Source organism: Cebus imitator, unplaced genomic scaffold (genome assembly GCF_001604975.1).
Source record: "Cebus imitator isolate Cc_AM_T3 unplaced genomic scaffold, Cebus_imitator-1.0 Scaffold562, whole genome shotgun sequence".
Taxonomy (NCBI): Eukaryota; Metazoa; Chordata; class Mammalia; order Primates; family Cebidae; genus Cebus; species Cebus imitator.
The window spans coordinates 1,070,620-1,097,402 of record NW_016107877.1 but is presented as its reverse complement, the minus strand read 5'-3'; the positions used below and the strand labels follow the sequence as shown (position 1 = coordinate 1,097,402).

The window sequence follows — 26,783 nt, the reverse complement described above, 5'->3', positions numbered from 1 at the left end:
AACTTTTCTGGTCCCTTCCATCGACCTAGGAGCAAAGAATGGAAGATAAAGGCAGCTACTGGTAAGCTTTTATAAGTGACCATTCAGGGAGCCCTGGAAGGGGACACCCTAAGAACTGTCCTTACACCCCCATTTGGACAAAGGAGCTGTTGGCCACCTCTACCGCTCTCCTGAACTGGATCACATGATACGCCATGTGTTGGGTCTTTGGCAGGTCGAACACTATAATGTGGAACACTTTAGTGAGACGGAAGTCCCAGATTACAGGATCAATAATAAAAACATATTATTCTTATGGGAGGCTCAGGCAGGTGGATCACTTGAGCCCAGGAGTTTGAGACCAGTCTAGACAACATGGCAAAACCCCATATCTACAAAAAAAAGAAAAACTTACAAAAATTAGCCTGTTGTGGTGGCACACACCTATAGTCCCAGCTACCTGGAGGGCTGAGGTGGGAGGATTGCTTGAGCGATGGAGATTGCAGTGTGCCAAGACTATGCCACTACACTCCAGCCTGGGCAACAGAGTGAAATCCTATCTCAAAAAAGAAAAAAAAAAGGAGAAAAGAGAAAAAGAAAACATAAAACAGATTGTAGTAATAAATTTTGGGGGTCCTTAGCTCTGTACTTTTTAAATGCTTCTCATAGCTGATAGGAAATCTTGCAGCCTTCTGAATTAAATACACATTTGGTAAATTTTTAAACTTTTGGAGCTGTTTTTGGCTCCCCCTGCCCTTTCTTACACTAGGGGAGGCAGGAATTGACAAAAATACAGTCATTCCCTGCAAACCTGAAGAGTTGTCAACAGAGCCCCTCTATGTGAGAATGGGAACAGGACAGAGCAGGCACAAATCCTGAACACAACCTCAGCACACACCAGTTAGCAGGATTCAAACATAGTGTTTCAGCAAGTTAGCATTTTTATCTTCACCTTGTAGACAAGTCTAAGCCAAATTCGGTGGCTTGCAGCCTGATGACAATAGAATACCTTGCGGAAGCATCTGCTACCGGGGAGAGAATTCACCATCCACACTTTCAAATCATAGGGAAATACCCGTCTTCATTTTCTGTTGCTGGTTGACCACATTAATGAAGCAGGATAATCAAGCTCATCTTTTTCTCCTCCAAGCTAATGTTGGTTTTTTTCTTTCTTTTGGTTACTCATTTTAAATCTACAATATATCTTTTTCATATCTGGTAATAATTTTCAAAACTTTCATATGTGTAACTAATCAATACATGCAATTTCAAATAAAATTTTGCTCTTTGTCAGAAGATTCTAATATGTCAGAGGACTTTCAGAGTTAATTATAAAATCATGAATTATTTACTATAATGCTTTATGTATAATATAAATTATAACTTTATATAATTATAAAACCAATACATAATGCATAAATTTATTTTAAATTCTAAATTCGATTCTCCAATAATTTTTGTCATCTCAACTTGCCTCCAGAGAGAGCTTATGAATTTAATAATACTCAAATTAGTACTTATTTTTATTTTCAAAGCCTTCTGGAAAATAAAATTATTCAACTACCTTCTCTGTTTCAAAAAACATAGCAACTCTTTCCTTTGAGAAGGCTTCACTATATCTAATCTAATCTCACCTGTTACTTTTTATTAAACTGACCTAATTTTTCTTGGCCCTTTTTTAGTGAAGATGGTAAACAGCTGACTTAAAGTTTCAAAAACAGCTTTTAACTCCAGTGAAGTAGTCCAACATTCTACATCAAATTGTAATCTCAAATGGAAAAAAATATTAATGTGAACCTATAAAAGAGTCAGAGAAAGTTTCCTGATTAAATCCAAAAAGCTTCAGCTAGAAGATAAGTGGAAGTTACCTGCCAAATAGGTGATGCTGTAACATAATATTCCCGTCTGCTACGAGTAATATAACTGGAATGCAACACACTCTCCAGATCCTTACTGACAGGAAACGGAATCTGCCAGTGGTTTGGTGCCGCTGATAGCAAGAATTTTGATCTAGAGAGTAATCACAGAACACTCTACATCAGCAAAATCACACTAGAACGTGTGATCTGAATTAATACGTGACAGTCCATGTGTCAGACCTGGCAATTGTAACAAGCGTAGGATTGGAGGCTACCTTCACCCCGCACTGCAGGCCATGTTAGTCTTAATCCAGCTGAGACAGAATGAGGATGGGGCTTCTTAAGGAAAAGTCAATTTTTTTTTTCTTACTCTTCCTAGACAAATGAACTACTTCACCCTTCCTTGCCCCATCAGCTGCAATTATCTGGGTCCTGAAGAATGACTTTTAGTTCTTTACGGTAACTCAGGAGCATCTATGTGAACTGTTGATTCCAAAAAGGAATATGTGCATGACATCACAAAACTTGATTCATTCCTCATTTATTCAGCATTTATTGAATATTCCAGGCCCTAAAATTTCAGAGATTAAAAGAGCTGGTTCCAACCTTTCAAGAACTCATGGTCAAGTGGAGAGAGACAGGCAAATAGAGATCTGATAAATGCTGAAACCAAACCATGTATTAGAAATGTGGAAATGTAGAAAAATAAGTACCTAATTCTGCTTGGATAAAGCAGAGAAAGGGACCCAGAGCAACAGCTGAGTGGCAGAGGGCACAGTAGATACAAAGACACAAAATTGCATCGAGTGCTGGGGGACATGGCACATGAAGGGGTTACAGAGGATCAGGAGAGTGGGTGGGCAGGAGAAAGGAATGGATGAAAGGTCCTATATGCTCTGCTAGGATTGAGAAGTTTGTTCTGTAGGAAATAGGGAGCAATAGAAAATTCAAAACGGAGGCAGGGTTACCTTTGCATGTTAGAAAGGGTACTCTGGCAGCAGTTGGAGGCTGTTAGTATAAAACAAGAGGCAGGGTCACTAGTTGGAAGTCTGTTCAGTAATGTACTCTGGTACATGATGATGAGGACTTACTCTGTAGTAGTGGCAATGAGAAAGGGAAGAAGATTCGCTCGGTTTTGAAAACATTGAGTTTGAAGAGCCAATGAGACAGTTTATGGATGGGGATATCCATTGAGTAGGGAAATCCATCACTGGAGCTTGACAGAAACTAAAGAGAAAGAGTTGAGAAGATACATGCAGGATAGATACGTTGGGGCCTCCTCACATCGGAAAGTTTATCTGACAGGAGGAAATAATATGTAGGGAATATTGTGCATGTAACCCAGAAAAAAGCACATTAGAATAATTCAAATAAAAAATAATGAAAGCCAGAATTTAGGTACTGAGATTAAGAAGGGAAAAGAGGATTTTTGCAAGATATATTTCAGTGGTCATCCTGAAAGGATTTAGCAATTGATAGAATTTGAGATAATGGGGAGTTGTGAGTTAAGGCTACTTTGAGATTTCAAGCCTAGAGGACAATAAACATCATGGTCCTGGTCACAGAAATAATAGTGGCAATGAGAGAGGGAAGAGGATTCACTCAATTTTGAAAACATTGAGGAGTCAATGACAGTGTGTGAATGGGATACCCATCAAGGAGGGAAATCCATCACTGGAGCTTGACAGAAACTAAAAAGAAAGAGTTGAGAAGATACATGCAGAAGACATATAGCCATGCTGGGAATGAATGAGTGAAAGAATGAGAGTAGAAAAGACGTAGGACACAACTGTGCACTGGAATGCGGAGGGAGGCAAAGCAATTGGCTGGGGCTGAAAAAGTAAGATGCTCAGAACAAAGCTTCAGCAAGTGAACGATTTTAGAAAGCAAGGGATGGTCCAATATCCAGTCACTGTGGGGTAGGTAGAGCAGATGAAGCCATTGATTTTAGCAGTCAGGAAGTCATTGGTGAGAGTAGTTTCAGTAAAGGGTGAAGGCAGAAGGCAAGTTTTAAGCAGCTTCAGAGTCTGTACGTATCTGTACACAGTGTTCTGAAAGCTGGGGGAATGAGTAGGAAAGTTTGAAAAAAGCAGCAAAAGAGAAGTTTTATCATGGCACAAAAGCATGGGGGGTGGAAGGGGATAGTTTTAAAAACACCAAAAAGGGGAATTAGCCTTGAAATGGGAGGAAGAATATATTCTCCTATAGTGGGGGGAAAAAAGAAGAGGGAACCGATAGTGATACAGAGGAACTGAGGTTAAACAGAATGCTGTTTAAGGAACTCTGGTCAAAGGGTTGGATCTTTTCAGTCTTACAGGAAATGAAGAGTAACGTTTGACCCTTATTTAGGGTAGAAACATTTGAGACAGATCCTTTGTGGAATGAAATAAGGTTCCAAAATATCACACAACAAATAATTTAAGGGTCTAATAGTATTGTCAATTCGTAGTGACTTTTCCTAGCACCCTTCAGCCACTTAGTAACAGCAGTGGGGTTGACTGGGCATTACCAAAGAATACAGAGTATAGAAAAAATCTCATGAGGTTTAAGAATCTTTGAGCCTAGAAGATGCATTATTAAAATGGTCGCCAGGGGTCCAGGTGGAGAGTGGGGAAAATGAAGCCAGCAAAGGCAATGGCTTTCCACCTGCGCTTGACTAGAGACCAAACTCAGCGGGGGCAGGGTGGGGACAGGAGGAATGATATACAGAGTTTAAATGTCATTGTGCCAACCCAACACTGGATTAAAGTTGAGGACTGGCATAGCCTCACCAGATTTAGATTAATTATTTCTTCAAAGCTAAAGGTAGGATTATTTAAAAGTCACAAAGCCCAGATGTAAATGGCTAAAGTGGAGAAAACATGAGACCAGCTAGCCCAACTCCCTTTTTCTTAGATAGGATATAGACACACGAAGAGACAAAATGGCTTACCACAAGGTTCCCCCGCTGGTGCTCAGTGATAGAGCCAGGACTAGAACCCACGTACCCTAACCCCAAAGCCACCCTCTTAAAGTCCCCACAATGATCCCTGGTTTGAGGAGTGGGGAGCCAGGGTGCAGGGATACACTGATGTTATGACTGAAATGTGATGAGTATTGAGAGATTCATTTATCTTTTTCAACTCTTGCTAAACCAGAAGGCCATAATTTAACCTCCAACTGTTGCCAATGAGTTTTTGTGCAGGGACAAGGTCTATTTTGCAAACGCTGGTATTCCTGGTGCTTGCTCCAACCTAAAGTCGTTATTTTCTGTTTCTCTAGTGTCCTTAGCCTCTAGCACAGTGGGATTGGCTGGGCAGGTTGTTCATACAGAAACCACAGAGGTTGTGCTGACAGCAGATCCTGTCACAGGATTTGGGATCCAACTGCAGGGCAGCGTCTTTGCCACAGAAACGCTCTCTTCTCCACCTCTGATTTCCTATATTGAAGCTGACAGCCCAGCAGAGAGGTGAGACACTTTCTTTCACAGCATCATTTTCTGCTCTGCATTTCTGGTACCCGCTATCTTTGAATGGCTAGTAAATTATGAATCATTGCTCAATGCAGAAAATGCAAGATATGATGAACTCTCTTCTGATAGTAAAGTTTTATGTTCTTGATCAGGTTTGAAAAGGATAATAAGCATGGGTGCCTTTACCTAGCAGATTTTGTCCATCAAGGGACTTGAAGCTATATTAATTAAAAAGGAGAAAACCCCATTAAAAAATATATCCTAAAGTTCAATAATTTCTCTGCCATGGGGGAATGTACATTCATCATTACTAAATATTGGTTTGGATCAGATTCTAACAATACCATGGTTATGAATTATTAATTATCTCCCTGGGATACATTAGGATTCCCCTGCTTACAATTATAACCATGAAATGCAACAGTGTAAGATGTTGAAGTTGACCTATGCAATGTCCACAGCATTAAATAAGCAAGACCAAATTATTCTGCTGTTTTGCAAGGATCAAGCAAGGTAGATTTGGCAAGCTCAACTTGATAATTATTTACTCTATCTACAACCTCTCACATGTGGTTCTAAATTAGATGTGGGGTGCTACAGATTGGAGACAGAGTGATGGCCATCAATGGAATTCCAACAGAAGACAGCACCTTTGAAGAAGCCAATCAGCTCCTCCGAGACTCTTCAATCACGAGCAAGGTCACGCTGGAAATCGAGTTTGATGTTGCAGGTATAATCATATCATCTCAAGTCAGTGGCAGAGTCAGGAGTGGACTGCATGTGAATTATATTGGTTATGTGGCAGAGAGGAAACTATTGTTTTATATGCTGAACATACTTTAGGAGGTTTGGGGTGTCATTTTGAATTGAGCATTGTTTTGGATTATTCCTTAAAATGTCACCACAGGAACAACTGAAAATAAATGTGACAAATTGAATAAGTAGTAGCCACAACTATAGAGGCCATAAAAATAAATCATGTGGCCTTTGTTCTTTCTTTCTTCTGTATATTACAGAAACCATATTCTTCAGCCACAGAGACAAGTAAAGCCTCTCTTTGACCCTGCACACTGCAAAGAACACATGAAACTTCTTTTGAGAGTCATGAAAATTCCCTAAGTGTATTTAAGCAAGCCCAGTTGGCAAATATTTAGTTTTTAATGCTAAAGAGAAATGGCCACAGATACTTGTTAAAAACGAAAAGAAGACTTTACTGGAGACTACTACAGTAGGCGGTCAAGAATATTGCAGTAGGCCAGGCGGGGTGGTCACACCTGTAATCCCAGCACTTTGGGAGGCCAGGGCAGGTGGATCACCTGAGGCCAGGAGTTCAAGACCAGCCTGGCCAACGTGATGAAACTCTGTCTCTACTAAAAATATAAAAATTAGCCAGGCATGGTGGCAGGTGCCTATAATCTCAGCTATTGGGAGGCTGAGGCAGGAGAATTGCTTGAACCTGGGAAGTGGAGGTTGCAGTGAGCCAAGATGGCACCACTGCACTCCAGCCTGAGCAACAAGAGCAAAACTCCATCTCAAAAAAATAAAAAAATATAGAATATTGCAGTAGGAGGGAGAGGTTGAACCCAACTACAAATATAGCCAGGGCAGTTGGGAATTTATAGCCAGTGGACAAAGAATGGAGTCATTGAATGAAAAATTACTAAAAGGAACTTGATTAAATATCAAAGGTGGGGGGACCAAGGGAATTCTCCCTAAACTGACTCAGCAGGATTCTTGCTAAAATTGGGCTCCCATGGCCGGGCGCAGTGGCTCATGCCTGTAATCCCAGCACTTTGGGAGGCCGAGGCGGGTGGATCACGAGGTCAAGAGATCGAGACCATCCTGGTAAACATAGTGAAACTCCATCTCTACTAAAAATACAAAAAAACAGCTGGGCATGGTGGTGCATGCCTGTAATCCCAGCTACTCAGGTGCCTGAGGCAGGAGAATTGCCTGAACCCAGGAGGCGGAGGTTGCGGTGAGCCGAGATCGCGCCATTGCACTCCAGCCTGGGCAACAAAAGCGAAACTCCGTCTAAAAAAAAAAAAAAAAAAAAAATTAGGCTCCCAGGCCAAAGACATGACCTAGTTAAGAAGAGGACTCCAGGGAGCCAAACTAAAGTTTGGTTATAGGCAGGGTCCTAATCAGGTGCAAGTTTTAGAGATTGGTGCTAGTTCCCATTTAAGAAAATTGTCTTCACACAATGAAAGACTAGACCACAGACCCAATAACCCTTACCAATCAGTAAAAATATACTTACAGACACAGGGATCACATTATTCCAACAAATATTTACTGTTTACCATGGGCCAGTTATGCCCCTACATAATCACAAAGTAGATGTCATAGTAGGCAGGAAAGGAAAAAAAAAAAACTTATATTTTGTAAAAAGCTTATATTATATGAAGCTTATATTATAGCAGCATACAGAAAGTTAATTTAAAAATTAACAAATATTGCCCAGTGTGGTGGCTTACACCTATAATCGCAGCACTTTGGAGTCTGAGGTGGGAGGATCACTTGAGCCCAGAAGGTCAAAACCAGCCTGGGAAATATAGAAAGACCCCATCTCTGAAAAAAAAAAAAAAAGTTTTTAAAATTAGCCTGGCATGGTGGTGTACGTCTGTAGTCCCAGCTACTCAAGAGGCTGAGTTGAGAGGATCACTTGACCCCTGGAGGTCAAGGCTGCAGTGTGCAGTGGTTGTACCACTAAACTCCAGCCTGCATGACAGAGTGAGAGCCTGTCTCAAAAAAATTAATTAATTAAAATTTAAAGAATCTGTGCTCTAAGGAAAATACAGCAGGTTAGAGGGTTAGAGAATTACTTTAAGGGAGCTAGTTTTGTAGGCCCATTTTCTAAGGAAGTGACACTTGGGCAGTGATGTGAAGGCTGAGAAGAGTAACTTTGTAAGGCTCTCAGAAGAGGGCATTGTAGGGACAGGGCGTAGACAGTGTAAAGATGTTAGCCAGAGCAGTTAGTTTGCTGGAGAAACAACAAAAAGGGCTGCTCTCGGAACAGTATAAGGGAGTTGGGTTTGGATTTGGTGATGCAGCTGGAGGGGTTAGGGCTGAGTAATGCAGTGCCTGGTAAGGAATTTAGATCACCTTCTGAGTATAATGAAGCCATGGAGCATTTTATGCAGAGGAGCTAATCTGAGGAATGTTTTAGAAAGAGCGTTCTGACATGGAAGGGGAAATAGAAGCAGAAAAGCCAGTTAGGAGACTGTGGCAGTTGGACAGGTAAGGCATGGTGGTGGCTTGACACCGTGGTAGTGCTGGAAGTGGTGACAAATAGTGGAATTTAGGACATGGCTTGAAGCAGAGCTGACAGCACTTGCTTATGGGTTGGATATGGAAGATGAGGGAGAAGGAAGAGCATGGATGGCTCCTGAGGTATGAGGGGGAGCAGTTGGGTAGACAGGGATGTCTTTAGCTGAGAAGACTGGAAGAGGGGAAATATGGAAATAGGAAAAATGATTCTGTTTTTAGAGATGAGTTGGCAAATCCTCTGCCAGTACTAGAGAAAAAAGACAAGCATGTCTGTTCCTTAATTCAAATGACAGTTACTGAGCACCAGTTACTAGGTGCTAAACACTGTGCTATGTTCATATCATTGAAAGAGAAAATAGAAAAGATTCATATCGTCAAAGAACTCAAAGCTAAATAGGTGGCAATGAGCTGCTAAATGGTAAGAATAGACTCGCCAAATTTGTGTTGCCACTGGAATGCAGAAAGAAAGCTCAGGAGACAGTAGTGCAGGCAGTACCTTCTGGAGCCTAGGATTGAGGGTCTGGGCTGGATAGCAAGAGCAAGGAGTGACCAACATGGCAGTGATTGTTAAAGTCACTGGAAAAAAAGGAGACCACTAAGGAAAGAGTGGCAGTAAGAAAGGGTCCGAGGAGGAGACTCTGCCTGAGGAATACTGAGACTTACAGGCGAAAAATGTGAGCAAAGGCGATGAAGGTACACCTTGAAAAATGGAAGAGAACCAAAAGAAGGTGGCATTTTGGAAGCCAAAGAAAGAATTTCAAGGCAAAAGTCATGATCAGTAGCTTAAAGGTACTATGGAGAATTCAAGTTACATGAGGTAGGAAATGTCCTTTGGATTTGGCCATTAGGAAGAAAGACATTGCCATAGTATGAATAGATCTGGGAAGTCGGGGCAGAAGTCAAATTGCAGTGAGCTGAGGAATGAATGGAGAGTGGCATGTACAGAGACGCTGTGCTTGCTGTCTGCTTTAGGAAATGGATTTTGGAAAAGAGTATGGCAGGAAAAATGCACTGACTGGATAAAAGAGACTGGAGACCACTGTAGGCTCCTCTTTTGAGAACTTCTGCTGAATTTACTTAAATACCTGTTGCTCTATTTTATATTCTTACATCCTTTATTCAGTAGTTCTCAACCAGAGTCAATTTTGCCCTAGGGGACATTTGGTGAGGTCAAGAAATTTAGCTGTAGAGAAAGAAGAAGAGACAACAGTTAGTGGGAGACTGAAAGTTCAGAAGGGTGTTATTTTATTTTGTGGCTTTGTTTTGTTAAGATTGGAGAGATTGAGCATGTTTGGGGCCTGACATGAATGAGGGAGAGAAGACATAATTGATGGAATTAGATCCACAAAGGAATGTGAAAGAGAAGTCCAAGACAGAAGGTAGAAGACCTCTTCCTATGAGTTTGTAGAAAAGGATGTAAGACACAGAGAGACAAACCTCACATGTTCTCACTTAACTGTGGGAGCTAAAACTTAACTGAACTTCTGGAGATAGAGAGTAGAAGGATGGTTACCAGATGCTGGGAAGAGTAGTAATGATTGTGGGAGTGGGGATGGTTAATGAGTCCAAAAAAATTTGGGAAGACTGAATAAGACCTGGCGTTTGCTAGCACAACAGGGTGACTGTAGTAAAAAAAAATTTAATTGGCCGGGCCCGGTAGCTCATGCCTTTAATCCTAGCACTTTGGGAGGCCAGGGCAGGTGGATCACCTGAGCTCAGGAGTTCTAGACCAGCCTGGGCAACACACTGAAACCCCTCTCTACTAAAATACAAAAAATTAGCCTGTCATGGCGGCATGTGCCTGTAATCCCAGCTACTCGGGAGGCTGAGGCAGGAGAATCACTTGAATCCGGGAGGTGCAGATTGCAGTGAGCCAAGATCATGCCACTGCACTCCACCCTGGGCAACAGAGCAAGACTGCATCTCAAATAAGCAAACAAATAAATAAGTGAATAATAATAATTTAATCATACGTTTAAAAATAGCCAGAAGAGTATAATTGGATTGTTTGAAACCGAAAGTATGGGCACTGGAGGGGATGGATACCCCATTTTCCCTGATGTGGTTATTGTGCATTGCATGCCTATATCAAAGTATCTCATGTAACCCATAAATATACATGCCTAATATGCACCTACAAAAATTAAAATAATTTTTAAAAAGAAAAGAAAAGGACGTGAGAATATAAGTATGTTTTTAGCTGGCTTTTAGGTGGTTCATGTAAGAACTGTCAAGCAAGGGTGAGAAGATCAGCAGCTTGGAGGGTTGAAAAGAATGTAGATTTAGAATAGCAAATGGGAGGAATTAGTGAGGAAACCAACGAGAAGCCTGCAAAAGGATGTTCAAGCAGAGTGGAAGCTTGAAGTTTATAGCAGCATCAACCTACACAGTGGAGTATGTTTTGTTTTGTTTTTTTTTTCAGAAGACCTCAGCTGCCAAGTAATAAGAACAGAGAAAATAAATGATAAGATTGAGCCAGAGATTGAGGTTTCCAGAGAAGGTTCAACAGAAGAACTAGTCAGGGAGGTTCAAAATGTTTCTGGGAGAGCAGATGAATAATTATGATAGTAACATCATAATTATTATGGTAATATTTATCAAATGCTTGCTCTGTGGTCTGTCGCTTTCTAAACGTGATGTGTGCATCAAATTGTTTAATTCTTATAACAGCAATGGCAGAGGTTACTATGATTATGTCCTCATAAAATTGAGGCACACATAATTGATGGTAGGCTGGGATTTTAACCCAGGCAGTCTGGCTTCAAAGGTCACACTCCCACCACTACGATGCACTGCTGTGTTTGAAAGAATCTAAGTGAGAGAGATGGGAATTAATAATAGATCAGCCTGATAGACTGAGAGAAAAGGGAAGACTTAAGGAACTAGAGATCTTCAAGAAGAAACAGGAATAGTGAAAGAAAGGAATGAGAGAGCTGATATCTAGGAGGTTGAGGCCAAAGTGCTGTCTAAGAGTTTAGAATTTCAGAGAAGGTCAGGCAAGACTTAGGGTAGTGATTTGCTGAAGTAGAGTGGAGGTAAAAATCCTCAACCAGGAGAGATCTGAGAACTGGGAAGACAGTGTAATGGAAGGACCAGCCATGCAGGGAAATCTCACAGAAAGATGGCAGGACTTAGAATTAGGAGGGGAGTGTGAACTAGCTGCATTGCACATGCCAAGCACAATTCCACAGAAGGAGCTTCACTGTAGCTGCCTTCTGTCATGTCTGGGTGGTTTGGCTCACTTCATTCAGGTCTTTGCTCAAATGTCACTTGCTCAGAGAAGCCTTCTCCGATGAACTATCACTTTCTATTCTCTTTCCCAGATTTATGGTTCTGCTTAGCCCTTCTCACACTCTGAGATTACACTGTGTATTTATTTTTATTTATTTTCTCTCCTCTCCAGTGGAAAAACCTATGAAATCAGGAACTTTGTGGGTTTTGTTTATGAATGTTTACCTAGCACCCAATGTAGTGCTTGGAATACAAGAAGCTTTCATTCAGTCAATACTCGCTGAATGAGGCTGGGTGCGGTGGCTCATGCCTGTAATCCCAGCACTTTGGGAGACCAAGGTGGGCAGATCATTGAGGTCAGGAGTTCCAGACCAGCCCGGCCAGCATGGTAAAATCCCGTCTCTACTAAAAATACAAAAATTGTCCTGGTGTAGTGGTGCATGCCTGTAATCCTAACTATTGGGGAGGCTGAGGCAGGAGAATCGCTTGAACCCAGGAGGCTGAGGTTGCAGTGAGTCAAGACCATACCACTGTACTCCAGCCTGAGGGACAGAGCAAGACACCATCTTAAAAAAAAAAAAATACTCGGTGAATAAATGGATGGAGAGCAGTAGGCTCTCCTGAGGATCTGGGATCAGAACTTCAGATTGCATCAGGAGCTGAGATCATCCTCACTGTTTCTCTGGGGTTCCTGGTCTTTCAGTGCTGCATATCTGCTCCATTTGTCCCTGTAGACAAGTTTTCTCTGACTTTTTATTGTATGCAATTGTCCCATCTTTGCTGAAGTGCCCAGCCAGTTCTAATTTATCATTCTCAAGAGAAGGAATCTAACTGGCCCAGCTTAGGTTTAGTATCCTACCCTCTAGTCAGCTGTGACCGAGCAAGAATCAGGTAGGATTTTTCAAGGATGGGTCGCATGATAGTGAAGATACGGTTTTCAAAGAAGGCCGTCCAGCACACCCAGAATGTACAATAACTACAATAACACAACATTAGTGGTTAATTATTGTTAAGTACAATAACAATATTAGTGGTGAAATGCCTCTTATAATCCAATATCTTTATTTATTATAAATGGGGAAACTGAGGCTCAATTGAGGAAACCCAAGGTCATACAGCAGGTTGAGTAGTAGACCTAAGTCTGTTGACTTGGAGTCTCCGTTTCCCATATCATATTGCATTGCCTCTTCAAAGAGATGTTACCAGCATGAAGCAATTGGAGCGAGTGTTCTGAACCTCTGCCCTACTGACATTCTTTGTTGCAGGAAGGTGGTTTGTTGAACACTGTGTGCACTGTAGAACATTCCAGGAGCACCCACTCACTACATTTCAGTTTGACATTACCAGCACAATTTGGTCTTCTTCATAAACAGTATCTAAGTATTTACTTGTAACTATATATGTATATTTTAATATTTGTTGATTGAATAGTTTAGTATCTTAGATTTAAGCTCCTAAAAAATGGGAACTGTGTCTATTAAACCCACTTTGTTCAGGACCCAGCTTACTTGATAAGGGGCAGGAAAAGGAAGTGTAAGTTCATCTCCCCTTGCCCTTCATTGTTCCAGAAAGTAACCCACTTCAAAGAGATGGAAATAATATAGAACAGGGCAAGAAAAGCTATGTTCTCATCTTGTCATTCCTTCCTCCCTAGCTCATGATAGACATCACTAGGTGACACCAGTATTCTCCTGCTGAGCCCAGATACAGCATCATAGTCCTTAATAAAATACTCTAGTTAGTCGTTACTAACCTACTAGTATCCATTGGAAACTATTGGATTCAGAAAAATTCTTTCTAGCCAGTCAAGAACTTGGGACATTAGTGGGGAATATCTGGATGTGAGCTGTTTCAAGACTGCTCAGTACTTTGAGTCCACTCCTAATTTTCTGGATGTAAGCCATCCATTTCCAAAATTCTGCCTCAGAAATATTTTACCACCAGATATTAATTCCCAAACCCTTGGACTTCAGAGACAAATTATCTCTATTTCATAAATATTTTGAGAGACATGCAGTGGCTAAAAAGCTTGACTCATTTTTGCCCAAATCTCTCTCCCCTTTTTCTTTTTTTCTTTTGGAGACAGGGTCTCGCTCTGTTGCCCAGGCTGGAGTGCAGTGGCACGATCTTAGTTCACTGCAACCTCCATCTCCTGGGTTCAAGCAATTTTCGTGCCTCAGTCTCCCGAGTAGCTGGGATTACTAGGTGTGTGCTACAAAGCCCAGCTAAGTATTTTTGTATTTTTAGTAGAGACAGGGTTTTACCATGTTGGCCAGGCTGGTCTCAAACTCCTGAGCTCAGACAGTCTGCCCCGCCTTGGCCTCCCAAAGTGCTAGGATTACAGGTGTGAGCCACTGTGCCCTGGCCCCAAATCTGGCTCTTTAATTATAGGTACCACACTGCACTGCACTGCACAAACATCATAGTAACTTTCATGGAATTATTTTAAGTTAAAAGTGTTCATAACCCATCATGCTAATAAATAAGTTTAAATTTTTGTATTTCTTACCAAAATCCTTTACCATACATATAATTTTATAAAGCTGTAATCATAACATATGCACAATTTACATTTTACCTTGTTCGAGACTATCTTTTAAACACTGATCTCCTACTAATATGAAAAATACCTGAAGTTTCTACTTTAACTCTGAAGTTATTTTGTTGGTAAAAAATACATCTTTGTTCTGGAAAGAAGTCTCAGTGAAAATCCTATCAAATGATGTTTGCCATCATTATGGAACCCCGCCCCCCACCCCCGCCACATTGGTGGGAGTTAAACATTCACATTCCTCACAAAGAGTGTTCACATTGATGAATTATGATGTGGTGGTTATCTTACTGTGCCAACAATGAATGCTTCAGGCAGAAAAGCAGACCACTTGGAAAGCAGGAGACCTTTGTTTACCCAAATGTGTTTTTAATTATAGTATTAACAGAGATAAAGCAAAATCAGGGAAGTACAAAATAATTACATGCAAGTCTAACAAAATAAACATCATTTGTTCTTAGATTCTATGTACTTCCTCTAAATCTGCTGCTTTTCCAAATATTGGATCTTTTCCTCTTTACTAGCGTTTCTTTAAGAAACCCCAAATTAAATACGTCTTTGCTTTAACAGCCAAATAATTATATAAAGAAAAAATAACAAATATAAATCATGTTGGCATTTAAAGATTAAAATGAAGCCACAGCTTGAGCAAAGAGATTTATTAGTTGATATTTGTTCATCATTATGAATATTTCAAATCTCATGTAGTCAGAAGTGATTCATTACTGTTTTCCGGGAAGTGATAATATCTCCTGCAGTGTCATTAACAATGTTAATCTTGGTCAAGTTTCCCTGGATTAAAAATTTATAAAAGCAAAATATTGCTGTAGTAACTATTCTAGAATAGCATTTTCTGGCCCTCGTGTTTCAAAGACCTCACTTATGCCAGCATAGCATCATGGGCAAGATGTTATAAGCATCTACAGATACACATATACAAATATATAGTATGCTCCCTTTCTCTTTCACAGAGAACTTTTTCTTAAAACAGGAAATATTAAATGGCTAGGACAGGCACAATGGCTCCACCTGTAATCACAGCCTTTTAGGAGGCTGAGGTGGATAGATCACTTGAGCCCAGGAGTTTGAGACCAGTCTGGGCAACATGGCAGAAACCTTGTCTCTATAAAAAATACAAAAATTAGCTGGGCACGGTGGTGGGTGCTTGTAGTTCTAGCTACTTGGGAGGCTGAGGCAGGAGGGTGACAGAATGAGACCCTGCCCGCCTCCCCCCCACAAAAAAGAAATAAAATAGTAAATGGTCACTCGTTTGTGAAATGAGTTCTACAAATAGTGATGCTTCATGTGCATTTCCTTAGGGGCCATTTGTGTGCTTTATCCAAGTAATCATTTATTTCTGCTATGGCTGTAAACACTCGTGTGGAAGCTTTCTGCCTGCTTTCATCCCACTTCCTCGACTGAATCAATGTGTTCATTAGGGATCTTTGAGTTGCCAGCAAGAAAAATGCACTCCACCTAGTTCAATCAGAGAAGAGGCATTCACTGGAAGCGCAACCTGTGTTTCACAGCCAGGAGTGGCTAGAACCTGACTTCAGTGGCTGTCAAGGCCAGGCGCAGGCTCTCCCCTCATATACGCTTGCTTCTTTCTTTCCTCTCTCTGCTGACTCGCTGCTGGTGCATATGGGCAAAACCTGGCCACTTCCAAAGGCCCTCTCTGTCCCCAGTCTGCATGCTAATTCCAAATTCTTAAACTGTCACTTTGAGGGTGGAAGGAAGGTGGCAATTAGCCTTTTGTTGTTAGAGTGTGGTATGGGGAGGACTCAGGATAGGCATGAATTGGAAAAATATTTTGTAAGTAAACATTTCTGACATTTGCAGCTCCTGAAGTCAGGAAGTAAAGCACACCTAAGTGGTTTTTTACCTACTTCATTTCTCTTTTCAAATTAGCCAGTCTTTTGGAAATCTACTATGGGAAATAATTTTCTCTATCTCAAGTCCTGCTGAGAAATTTAAAGGGTACAAATTCTTAGTGAATAAATAAATATATGTGGATTCACTTCCTGGCACACAGGAGTGTTAGCTGAAGACAACCCCAAAGTCAAAGGTAGATTTTTGTTTTTTTGAGACAGTCTTGCTCTGTTGCCCAGGCTGGAGTACAGTGGCGCAATCTCGGCTGACCACAACCTCCATCTCCTGGGTTCAAGCGATTCTCCTGCTTCAGCCTTCCAAGTAGGTAGGACTACAGGTGCACACCACCACACCTGGCTAATTTTTGTATTTTTAGTAGAGACAAGGTTTCACTATGTTGGCCAGGCTAGTTTTAAACTCCTGACCTCGTGATTTGCCCACCTCGGCCTCCCATAGTGCTAGGATTACAGGCTTGAGCCACTGTGCCGGGCCCAAAGGTATTAACTCAGTCCATGACACTCACTTGGTTGAGGGAGGAAGTGGAAATGGCAGCTGATTCCCTCACTCCCCTCTGAAGTAAATAAAAACCAGAGCAAAGGAGGGAGGCCAGAGAAGGAAGACCCAGGAGCAGCATTGAGGCTGAGATCCAGTTTGGGGATCCTTTCTATAGGTGGCTTTCTAGAAGTGGCGGGCCCAGGAAAATCAAATTTCTATTGTGTGCTCCAGTTTAACGCTGTATGGCGAAACTTCTGAGTTGAAAACTCATCTGGTCTGATGAAACGTTTAATGCCTGAATTTCTCCTGGGAAAGGACAAGAGGTCAAGAAGAGCAATTCAAGGCTGAACAAAGAAGAGAGTCCTCTCTTCGATTCCATGAGTCTAATCCTAACCATCACCTCCAGTTTGCACAGACTCACATGTGTTAAATACGTGATTAGTAAATTAAACTAATGGTCTGAGGGTCTAATGGTTCTACTGTGGTTATGTGCCGGATGGGCATCTGCCTTGAGTCAAGCTGATCAAGCAGGCCTGTGGCTAGCTCACCCATCCCACATGCCTGTCTTTAAGCTGTTTCCATTGTTCCTGAAACCTCTCCCCACTTCTTTCTAAAACCTTCAAAAGGGATTATGGTCATCAGCAATTTAGTATGAATAGATGCTATCTCTTCAATGGATATTTCCATTTTAACCTTATCTTTAATTGAAGGTCTTTCTGACTGTTAAAGGAATTTTAAGAAGAGTATATTTAAGAGTCTGTAGTGATTTCTTCCTTTCTGGGACATTAATTAGATCTGGGTAAAGTTAGTTTAGCTCTGTCCTGGGTTGAGATTCAGCCAGTGCACACAGATTCTCTCTCTGTTGCTTCAATATTAGCTTACTTCTTTACTGCCTGGCCAGTATCTGAACCCACTTTCACACTCTTCCAGTGACCCCATCCTCTCTGGGATTTCTAAAAGTTCCCCATTATACAGAAACTAAAGGATCATTTAATGTAGATGGGATCTCCTGGGTCCCTGTGTTCCAGCTCTGTGGTCAGCATCTAGTCTGGTTGTTTTACTGTGATTGATTGATAAGCAGTACTGTTCTGGCTGTGAAATATTTTGAATGTCACTCCTGATTCTACCTCTTAAATTGTACTTTCCACTATTTACATTACAAATTAAGGCACCTCTCCACCCACTCTCACTGCCCAATCAACAACCATCACACCAAACTGACATCTCTCCTGAAATCTATTTTCCCAGGTACCTTCAAACAATAAATGGGGGTGTGGTCGGGGAGAAGAATTACTGAATAGTACACTCTTGGAAAATACGGCTAGGTGTGGAAAGAATAAAATAGGACCTAAGGTTCTTAAACTTTACTATGCCTAAGAATCACCTTAGAGATTCTGATTCATAGATTGAAATGATTCAGGAATCATTATTTGTAACGTGTATTCAGGTAAATTTGATGTAGATGATGTGTGCATCACATTTGAGAAATACTGAACTCAACCGTTGCTGCGAATTACACACAGTTGCCTATGGATGGGACATGTATTGATCACTAGGAGCTTAATTTACCAGGATTTTAAAGGCATTCATCTTATTTCAGTTCCTACTGTTTTAGCTATAGATGATTATGATGCAAGTATTCCCAATGCATTTTTATTGATGGGTGTTCCAGTCCTCAGGTTCTATTAACGCACTCTTTTTTGTTTTGAAATTACAGAGTCTGTCATCCCAAGTAGTGGAACATTTCATGTAAAGCTCCCTAAGAAACACAATGTGGAACTTGGAATAACCATAAGTTGTAAGTAGAAGTTATTTCTTTCAAATAATTTTTAAAGACATTAGAAAACTGTATTGTTGACTGTTTTGCAGGTGTGACAAAGGTTTTACATGTCTTTGCCAAGTTTTTATGTCATGATACAGAAATGTGGAGTTAGTCACACCTCCAGCACAAACTGGCTGTGTGAGTGGGACAAGTTAGTCACACTCTCTCCAATCTTATATTTCTTCATATGTAAAATATTTTCTAGCTATCCTTAGCTATCTAAGGATAGCTAGAAAATATAGGATTGTTTTAATTGTTGAATAAAATTACATATTTATCTGCCTAGTACAGTGCCTCGCAAGTGATGAGTCAGTACTCAATAAACATGTATCTCACACCCCAGATGAATAATTAGATGAGAGATAGATGCACATAAATTCTCTACGTTTAATATTGTGAATTATTAGTATATTGTATATATTATTAGTTTATTGTGTATTAATTCACAATGTATTGTGAATTGTTTTTACAATAATCTATTTAACAAAAGTTACATTTACTTACTTTTAAGACTGTCTTCCTATCTGTCCACTATGCATCTACAATCCTTTTCACAAGACTAACACAATATCTCTTAAGTAAATCCTTGAATTCCTCCATGGTACACAGTACCTGGAAAACTGAACGGAAAGGAAAAGTGGACCATATAAATGAACTTAATTTTCTCCTTTCCTCAGGCTCTAGTTTTATAACTGCTTTTTTTAAAACAACTTTTAAAATGTTAGCTCCAATGGACTTTTCTAGAATAGAAATTGAGGGTTTTTTGAGGCTTTTAATATCCATAGTCTAAATGCATCCATAAATGTCCCAAGAAAATGAAGCAAATAATAAAGGCTTAAAGACCAAAGGAGACATAGAGGTAGTAACTGTGACCAAGAGCCGGTTTTTTCAAGAAAGAGTGATGAGGCCACATAAAAGTGCCTCACTACACTCTGTCAGATAGCAATTCTGTCCATGACTCAGGCAAAAAATAAATAAAAGTTCTCAATTGGGCAGTGTGAAATGCTGCTCTCTGGTTCAACATGGATAATATAAATTTAATACTGAAAAATGAATTTTTATTTATAACCAATAAGCCACACGTGTCTACTATAACACTAAAAAGAATGGTACTGCAATTCAGAATAAATGTTAAGAGCAAGAAGCTATATGTATGAGAGAGAGCCTAGATTCTCCCAAACCCTAATGTGACCTACTGAGAGAAAAGTTGAAAGATGGAATGGGATTTTAGAGACTTCAGCACTATCCTAAGTGTTCCTAAAGTCATTTATTTTTTAAATTAGGTTGCTTAGCCTCTCAGTTTGTTCACTGTGCATCAAAGATGGTATGTCACTATAGTGTCAACAGCTACAGCTACTAAAATTAAGAAAGCATATCAGGATTTACTATTCCAAACATATTTAGGGCTCAAAATGGCTTCTGCATGCAAACCCTCATGCAACTTTAAGGCTATTCTATTTAATTTTATTTATTCCAATCCATTCATTTATTGTGTCAGAACTAGCTGTGGAAGTGGTGCGTCTTGGAGTTGTGCAGTATATAACCTGCTTCTGTACACAGAGACCCTGCCCCAACTTCCATTCTTTCATTCTTCTGCCTTCCCTCAACAAATGCATCCTAAGTGTCCACCATGCTGTAACCCCAATGCTAAGTTTTAAGAATATACGCCCTGTCCTTCTAGATGCATCCTGCTGGTTGGTATTCTGAAGTCATCTGTTCCTCAGAAGCTTCTATCACCACTGCCATACAGTTATTTTACTCTTAAATTTTAAGTAGGAAAATTGCCTTTCAATTTGTTTTATATGATAGATGTATTCTTAATTACAAATTGGTATAAATCAAAAATGTAATTTAGCCCAGAAAGTATCCATCTAAAAATATCCTGTGGTATATTTCTTATTTTAAAAAGTAGACATTTATATGCTAATTTGAGATATAGTCTTATACACAAACTACAAAATATTTGTTTTATTCACATGAAGAATCATTTAATATTATGCTTTATGATGATGTTTTGTTTTACATGAGTGTTTTACTTCTAAAATGGGTTTTAATAGGAGTAATGGCAAAAATCTGAAAACTGCCATAAAGATGGCTTGAATTTTAGCCAGCCACAAGCAAACAAATTCATGGAAGCTGAAAGTGTTGTGCTGTTCTCAGATGGAGAAATGATACATGAACTTGTCAAACATGCTTGTCAGTTCTTCTAGAGCTGCAGCTCCATTTACACAACTAATCATTACCACCATGCTTTGGTTTTGTCCCCTCACGGAAAATACTCTTATTTTACCAGATGAGAAGGCCGACTTTGCTTTTTAGAAAAATTTTTTAAAAGGCCAGAATCCATTTTCATTGTTATGAGTTAGTAAAATCCTGAGGCCTAGCACAGTTCCTGGCACATACAAGATAGTTATTTAATACCTGTGTTTGCTGAGTGAATGAATAAGAAACTTTACCTGCAAACAATTTTTTACTAAGCCCTATGCACTCCAAGAAATTAGCCTCCAGGGGAGATGATGAATGAATATAAATGTTTGTGCAAAGGCTGATGCATGGACTGAAGAAGGATTGACTTGGAAAATAATTAAGAGCAAGGACTCAGAGCCTAGACTGTTTCATGCCCCAATTCCCTCAACCTCTTTGTGCCAAGTTTCTTTATCTAGAAAATGGTGTATATATTACCTTCCTTATAGAGTTGTTGAGATTAAATCAATTACTGTATGTAAAATGCCTTGGACACGTTGTGAACCCTAACAAACATTAGTAATGATAATCTTCATCATTATTTACTTTACACACAGAGCCTTTTGAAATATTATTTATTTATGTTTTATTTTTTGAGACAGGATCTCACTCTGTCACCTGGGCTGGAGTGCAGCAGCACTATTATGGCTCACTGTAGCATCAACCTCCTGGGCTCAAACAATCTTCCCACTTTAACCTCCCAAATATCTGGGACTACAGGCATGAGCCACAATGCCTGGCTATTTTTCAAATTTTTGTAGAGATGAAGTCTCGCTGTGTTGCTCAGGCTGGTCTTGAACTTCTAAACTCAAGCAATTTTCCTGCCTTGGCCTCTTAAAGTGTTGGGATTACAGGTGTGAGCCACCACGCCTTCTAAAATATTTTAAGCACAGCTCCAGCCCACAAAATCTAGTGCCAACATAAGGAAGAAATCTGGGAACCCTCTTCTAAGACACACATAGATACTGTTAGTGAAACCAAGGTGCTGCGAAGACTTGATTCTTCTCACTATCTCTATACCAAGTCCCCTTTCTGTCTTCTTCACCTTGCGCAAGCTCTGAGTTATTAAGAAGCAGCCCCTCATCTCTGAAAGCATACCAGCAGAGCCTTTACGGCTCACTCTTCATACCCAATTGACTGAGAAATGAATCTGTCTGATTTTAGACATAGTGAGCAGTTTCAGACTAATTTTCTTAAGTTCCCGATGACACATTTGCAGCGTATTAGCACCAGGCATTGCTTTTATTGATGTTAGTGCTGTAATATAATATTGTCACTGATATAGAGTGATTTATTGTAGCAAATAAAGTAGAACAACCTAGCAGAAGGATGCAGTCTGGGACTAAAAGTCACATCCTGATGCCTCCACACCTTAAGTCAGAAACCCTAGAGCTCATACCTTCCTGCACAGCCTACCTCCCTTTCAAGTCATCGAACCCTGGTTGTCTCTGTCATGTGCCATTATCAGTAAAGTCCTTTTTACATGGGTGTTTTCCCTTGAGGTTTTATTGAGGGGTTTGTATCTGTTTTGTACCAGGCATGGCACTATGCAATATTATGTGTTTTCTTACTTAATCCTCAAAGTGGCTCTGTGACATCCATCCCCATTTTACAAAGAGGAAAGAACAACTCAGCTGGGTAACCTGCCCAAAGACTGAGGGCTAACAAAAGGTGAAGCAGGGATCGAAACCCATTGTCTCTGACTAGCACTGGCTTCATTGTCACCACACCACTCATCCCTGTCACCATCTGATTGATGAAACTCCTTATATCCTATATCAGAAAAGCAAAAGGCAGTATTTTGTGAGTACAGTGAATTTATTGGCTTTCCTTTTTAGTTCTGACTGAATTGTTTGCAGAAACAAAGGCTTGCTTTATTTTCTTATAGAATCACAAAGCAGCCTTTGTAATGACAAGCACAACAAATCTGTCATTTTCCCCTAAGTCTTAAGTGTATTTAGTAGAGAATGGTTCCTGTTATTTTGCCAACTTTGCAGTAAAAAACTCTATTCACTGCTCCATTTCAAATCAAATAACTTGTTTTACTTACTATGTATGACATCTACGGTTGCAATTAAAGTAAAGCTGAATGATTAAGAGGTTGTATGTGTATGTGTGTATATATGTGTATATGTGATTATGAGTGGTTTTAAAATTTCTGAGGTCAAAATGTTACCAAACCAAACTTGGGTCCCCTTGCCCAGCATACAGAAAAAGCCAAACACTGATACTAGAATTTTCAGCAAGAGAAAGTGAAGCATTTGTTGCAGGGCACTAAGCAAGGAGAACTGGGCAACTAATGTTTAAGACTGAAACTCCCTGATGGCCTAGATGGGTTTTGAAAGTAGGAAGCAGAGGTTATAAGCAAAATCATAAATCAATACATGGAGGCTTTACATTGTTTGGCCCAAAAAGAGAAGTATCTCACAGTGGGGGTTCACAGGTCATGAGTGGATTCAGAATTTTTTTTATTTTGCAGTTGGTTAAAGAAGCAGGGCTTTGTCTAAAAACTTAGGGTCAGCAAAAAGGAATGTTAAAGTGTAGCCTTCAGGCGTGACTCTTTTCAGGGTCCTCAGGAGGAAATTTAGAACAAAAAATGATAGCGTTCAGTTCTTACTTCTTCCTTGTCTGCATGAGATTTCTGCAACGGTGATCAGCATTTTCCATCTGGTGTGGGTCCAGGTTTCTGAAAAACAACTTAAGAGCATATGTTAAGCTATTATCTTTTAGTTTCTATGGGGAACCAAAATACTTTGTGACTCTGACTTGATTGGGAGACTATTGTTTAAGTTCTCAGTATTGTATCTTCTTGCTTATAGGATTGCTCATTTACTTTTCAAGCCTACCTAGGTGCCTGGAATTTCCCTTGAAAGGATGACATTTTTTAAAAAATTTCTATATTTGGGAGGGGGTGCCCAGCAGGCCCCTAAAAGGGATCCCTGGTCTGCTTCAAAAAGAAAGTAGCTGGAACACATGCTTTTACTTCTTCTCCCACCCTACACTCCACTTTAAATAAAAATATAAGATTTTTCAAAAGGCAAAAACTCATAAGGACAAAAATAAAAGGAAAATAGACAACAGCAACCAAATTTGGCAAAGAAAATGAAGAAAGATTAATTTAACTAAAGAAGCAGAGGGGAAGCTGATAACGAGCCTGATTTTTATCATGTACTCCAAAGAGGCACAAGATCCAGAAACTTCTAGAAGTACATTTGATGGAAAATCCTAAGGCAGGAGGATTGGTTGAAAGCCTGTTAAGAATGGTCTTAGTCTTTAGATGCCTTCCCCAACTCCCAAGTACCCCTCTCCTATCCTGGCAGAAGCCCAGAGTTTCATTCTCTGGAAAGCATGCAAGAGAGAGTTCTTTGGACTGAGAGCACACAGCTGAATGCAGCAGTACTGCTTTAAAAATGGAAATTAGGGATTTTTGCATACTGAATATTAAGACTGAGAGCCTTCTTCCCCCAGGAAGCTTCAAGAAGCCAGGTAGTCAGGCTTAATAGCCTTCAAATGGGCGGAAAAATCAGGTCCATCTGACCCAATAAAGCAGCCAGACCTAAACTTACAGTTAAGACCATAGTCCACAAGCCCCACTTGGGTACACCAAGCTTTTGAACAGCTTTTTAGGGGCACACTCTTTAATATAAACGGACAGCTAAGAGAAAAATGGACACTTGAGGAAGAATCTAATATGCGAGGCTGTCACCAGAAACAAAGAGGGAAATCAGAGAAATAGCACATGTAGAAAGAAGAAAAACCAAAGAGAAACCTATCATTGACATCATTAGCAACAAATATATTGCATTCATGAGGTGAGCAGGGAGTGGATGGTATTACAAAATGACATTCAGAGGGGAAAAAAGAGGCCTTGGAAATTAAGAGTATGGGAGAAATGAAAAAAACTTCAGTACAAATATTGGAAAATAAAGTTAAGGAACATGTCCAGAAATTAGAAGAAAACACATAAATGAAGAATCTAGAATTGATGAGAAAATTATACAGGTTGAGTCCAAATGACACAACATCCAAGTAATAGGGATTACAGAAAGAAAGAGGAAAGAAACACATCAAATAAATAAATGTATAAATGTCCTAGAAATTATGGATTTATTTCCAAAATGATGGCCCATGCCTATGGATGGAAATACCTGCAGCAAAGTTTATCGTCAAGAGTTCTGAGAACATTGGACAAAGAAGTAATTTTGTAGGGCTCCAGTGCTGGAACAGCAGGGCATTAAGGGGTGTCATACAATGTATTAGAATAATACAAACAATAATCAAATAATCAGAGTAGCATCAGGCTTTTCAGCCACAACTCTGGAAGCTAGGAAGCAATGGAAAAGTGCCTTTAATTTTCTAAAAGGATTGCCAGCCTAGAATTCTTTACTCAGCAGAGTAGTCAATCAAATATGAAAGTAGAAAATGACATTTTCAGCTATACAAGGTTTCAATAAACTCTTCTCCCTTGCACTGTTCTCTAGAAGCTACTAGAGAATGTGCACCACCAACAGTGAGAGAAAGTAAAGGCAGAAACAAGGAGAGTTGGGTTCAGGATACAAGGGCTCTAAGGACGCAAGAGAGAAGAGAAGAGAACCTTGGGTTCCCAGAGTGTGTGGGAAGGAGGTCCCCAAGATCTGTGTAGCAACCCTAGAAAGCAACCAGTCCAGACAGGTGAGCAAGCCCTGATAGAATTCCTGATAAGATTGGGTACATTGAGAGAAGATTCATATATCCTGGGAAATATGAGGAGTTGAATTAATAATAAACGCAAGAAAACAAAGCAAACAAAAACATCAAAACAAGAGATAACTAAAGGAAATACAAGTTCTGCAGAAAAGGAAAGAAATCATGGAATGCTATATAACTTATCTCTGGATACTGTTGACATAGTCATGCTAAAATAAATATCAAATGTTGATTAATACCAAAAATTATGACAAAATGGTACTGAGAAAATGGAGGGACAAGAAGGGTATATGAGTTATATGAGTATGTTAGTGGTTATATGAGTATGTTAGTATGTTAGAGGTGGGAGAAACTAACTTCGTCTTTCATAATAGAAAGTAAATAGAAAATGACAAACACCAAAAAATAATTTGGTAGTAATAGTCCTAGGTTATTTAGCCATATGGAAACAGCCAAAAAATTGAAATCAGTTGCATCTGAGGAAGCAAGAAATTGAAGACAGCTCTTTCAGAATCTTGACTCTTTAAATTGGTACATGTATATTTTTGGTACAAAGAAAATAAATTTTAAAAACTAATATAGTAAAATTTTTTGTGTGAATACCAAGAATGTTTATCTATAGACAGCATGAAAAATCTCAATATTGCAATGTTATTAAATCGGAGTCTTGTGATCTGGAATAAAATTTCCAATAACATTGCTTGGCTGGATTGCAGAAGAGCTGTAGATACACATGATGATGATGAATTCTGAACAAGCTTGTAAATGACTCAAATAATGCAAATCTAGTAAAAAAAAAATAAACACTTGCATTGGAGATACAAGTGATGAGTTTGAATTAAAATCATTTCATAAAATATGAATTTGAAAGAGGCAGTACTAGTATATATCATATAATACAGGATTTAGCATCATTGCTCTTTTTTGTCAAGCTTTCAGTCATGTCTTTGACCAGTTAATTTGAAATTTCAAGGAGATTGGAATTTTAAAGACTTGTGATTGTTTTTTCTATTTCAGAACTTAATAATCTGTTGTTGCCCTTTTCTTCTTAACCACACTCTTGAAGAATTCAATGTCCTTCCCCATCCCCATATGTGTTTGCATGGACTTCCAGTTTGGAATCATTTCACAGAAGAGAGAAAACTATTTCATGCCTAATAACCTCAGGAGATTTAACCAGCCTTGCCTCTCCCTTTTATTAAACTTCTCTGGGGTTTTATAGCCAGTGACCAGAGCAGAGGTGCCTGTCTCGTAGTTGGTGTTCAATAAATATGTGCTAAATAAATGAATAGTTCTGTAGAGAACTCCAGTCAAATTCCAAGCACT

General features: G+C 39.6%; 1 protein-coding gene across 7 annotated transcripts in view; it reads left to right on the top strand.

Annotated features, from left to right (window-relative positions):
* The window catches only part of GRIP1 (glutamate receptor interacting protein 1), a 180,299-nt gene that overhangs the window by 74,295 nt on the left and 79,221 nt on the right, over positions 1-26,783 (top strand). For all 7 annotated transcript variants that reach the window (XM_037733987.1, XM_017515844.2, XM_037733989.1 and 4 more), the window contains 3 exons: positions 5,100-5,286; positions 5,874-6,019; positions 18,423-18,503. In XM_037733987.1, coding sequence (XP_037589915.1) covers positions 5,100-5,286; positions 5,874-6,019; positions 18,423-18,503 — 414 coding nt within the window. The remainder of the gene's footprint in view (positions 1-5,099; positions 5,287-5,873; positions 6,020-18,422; positions 18,504-26,783) is intronic.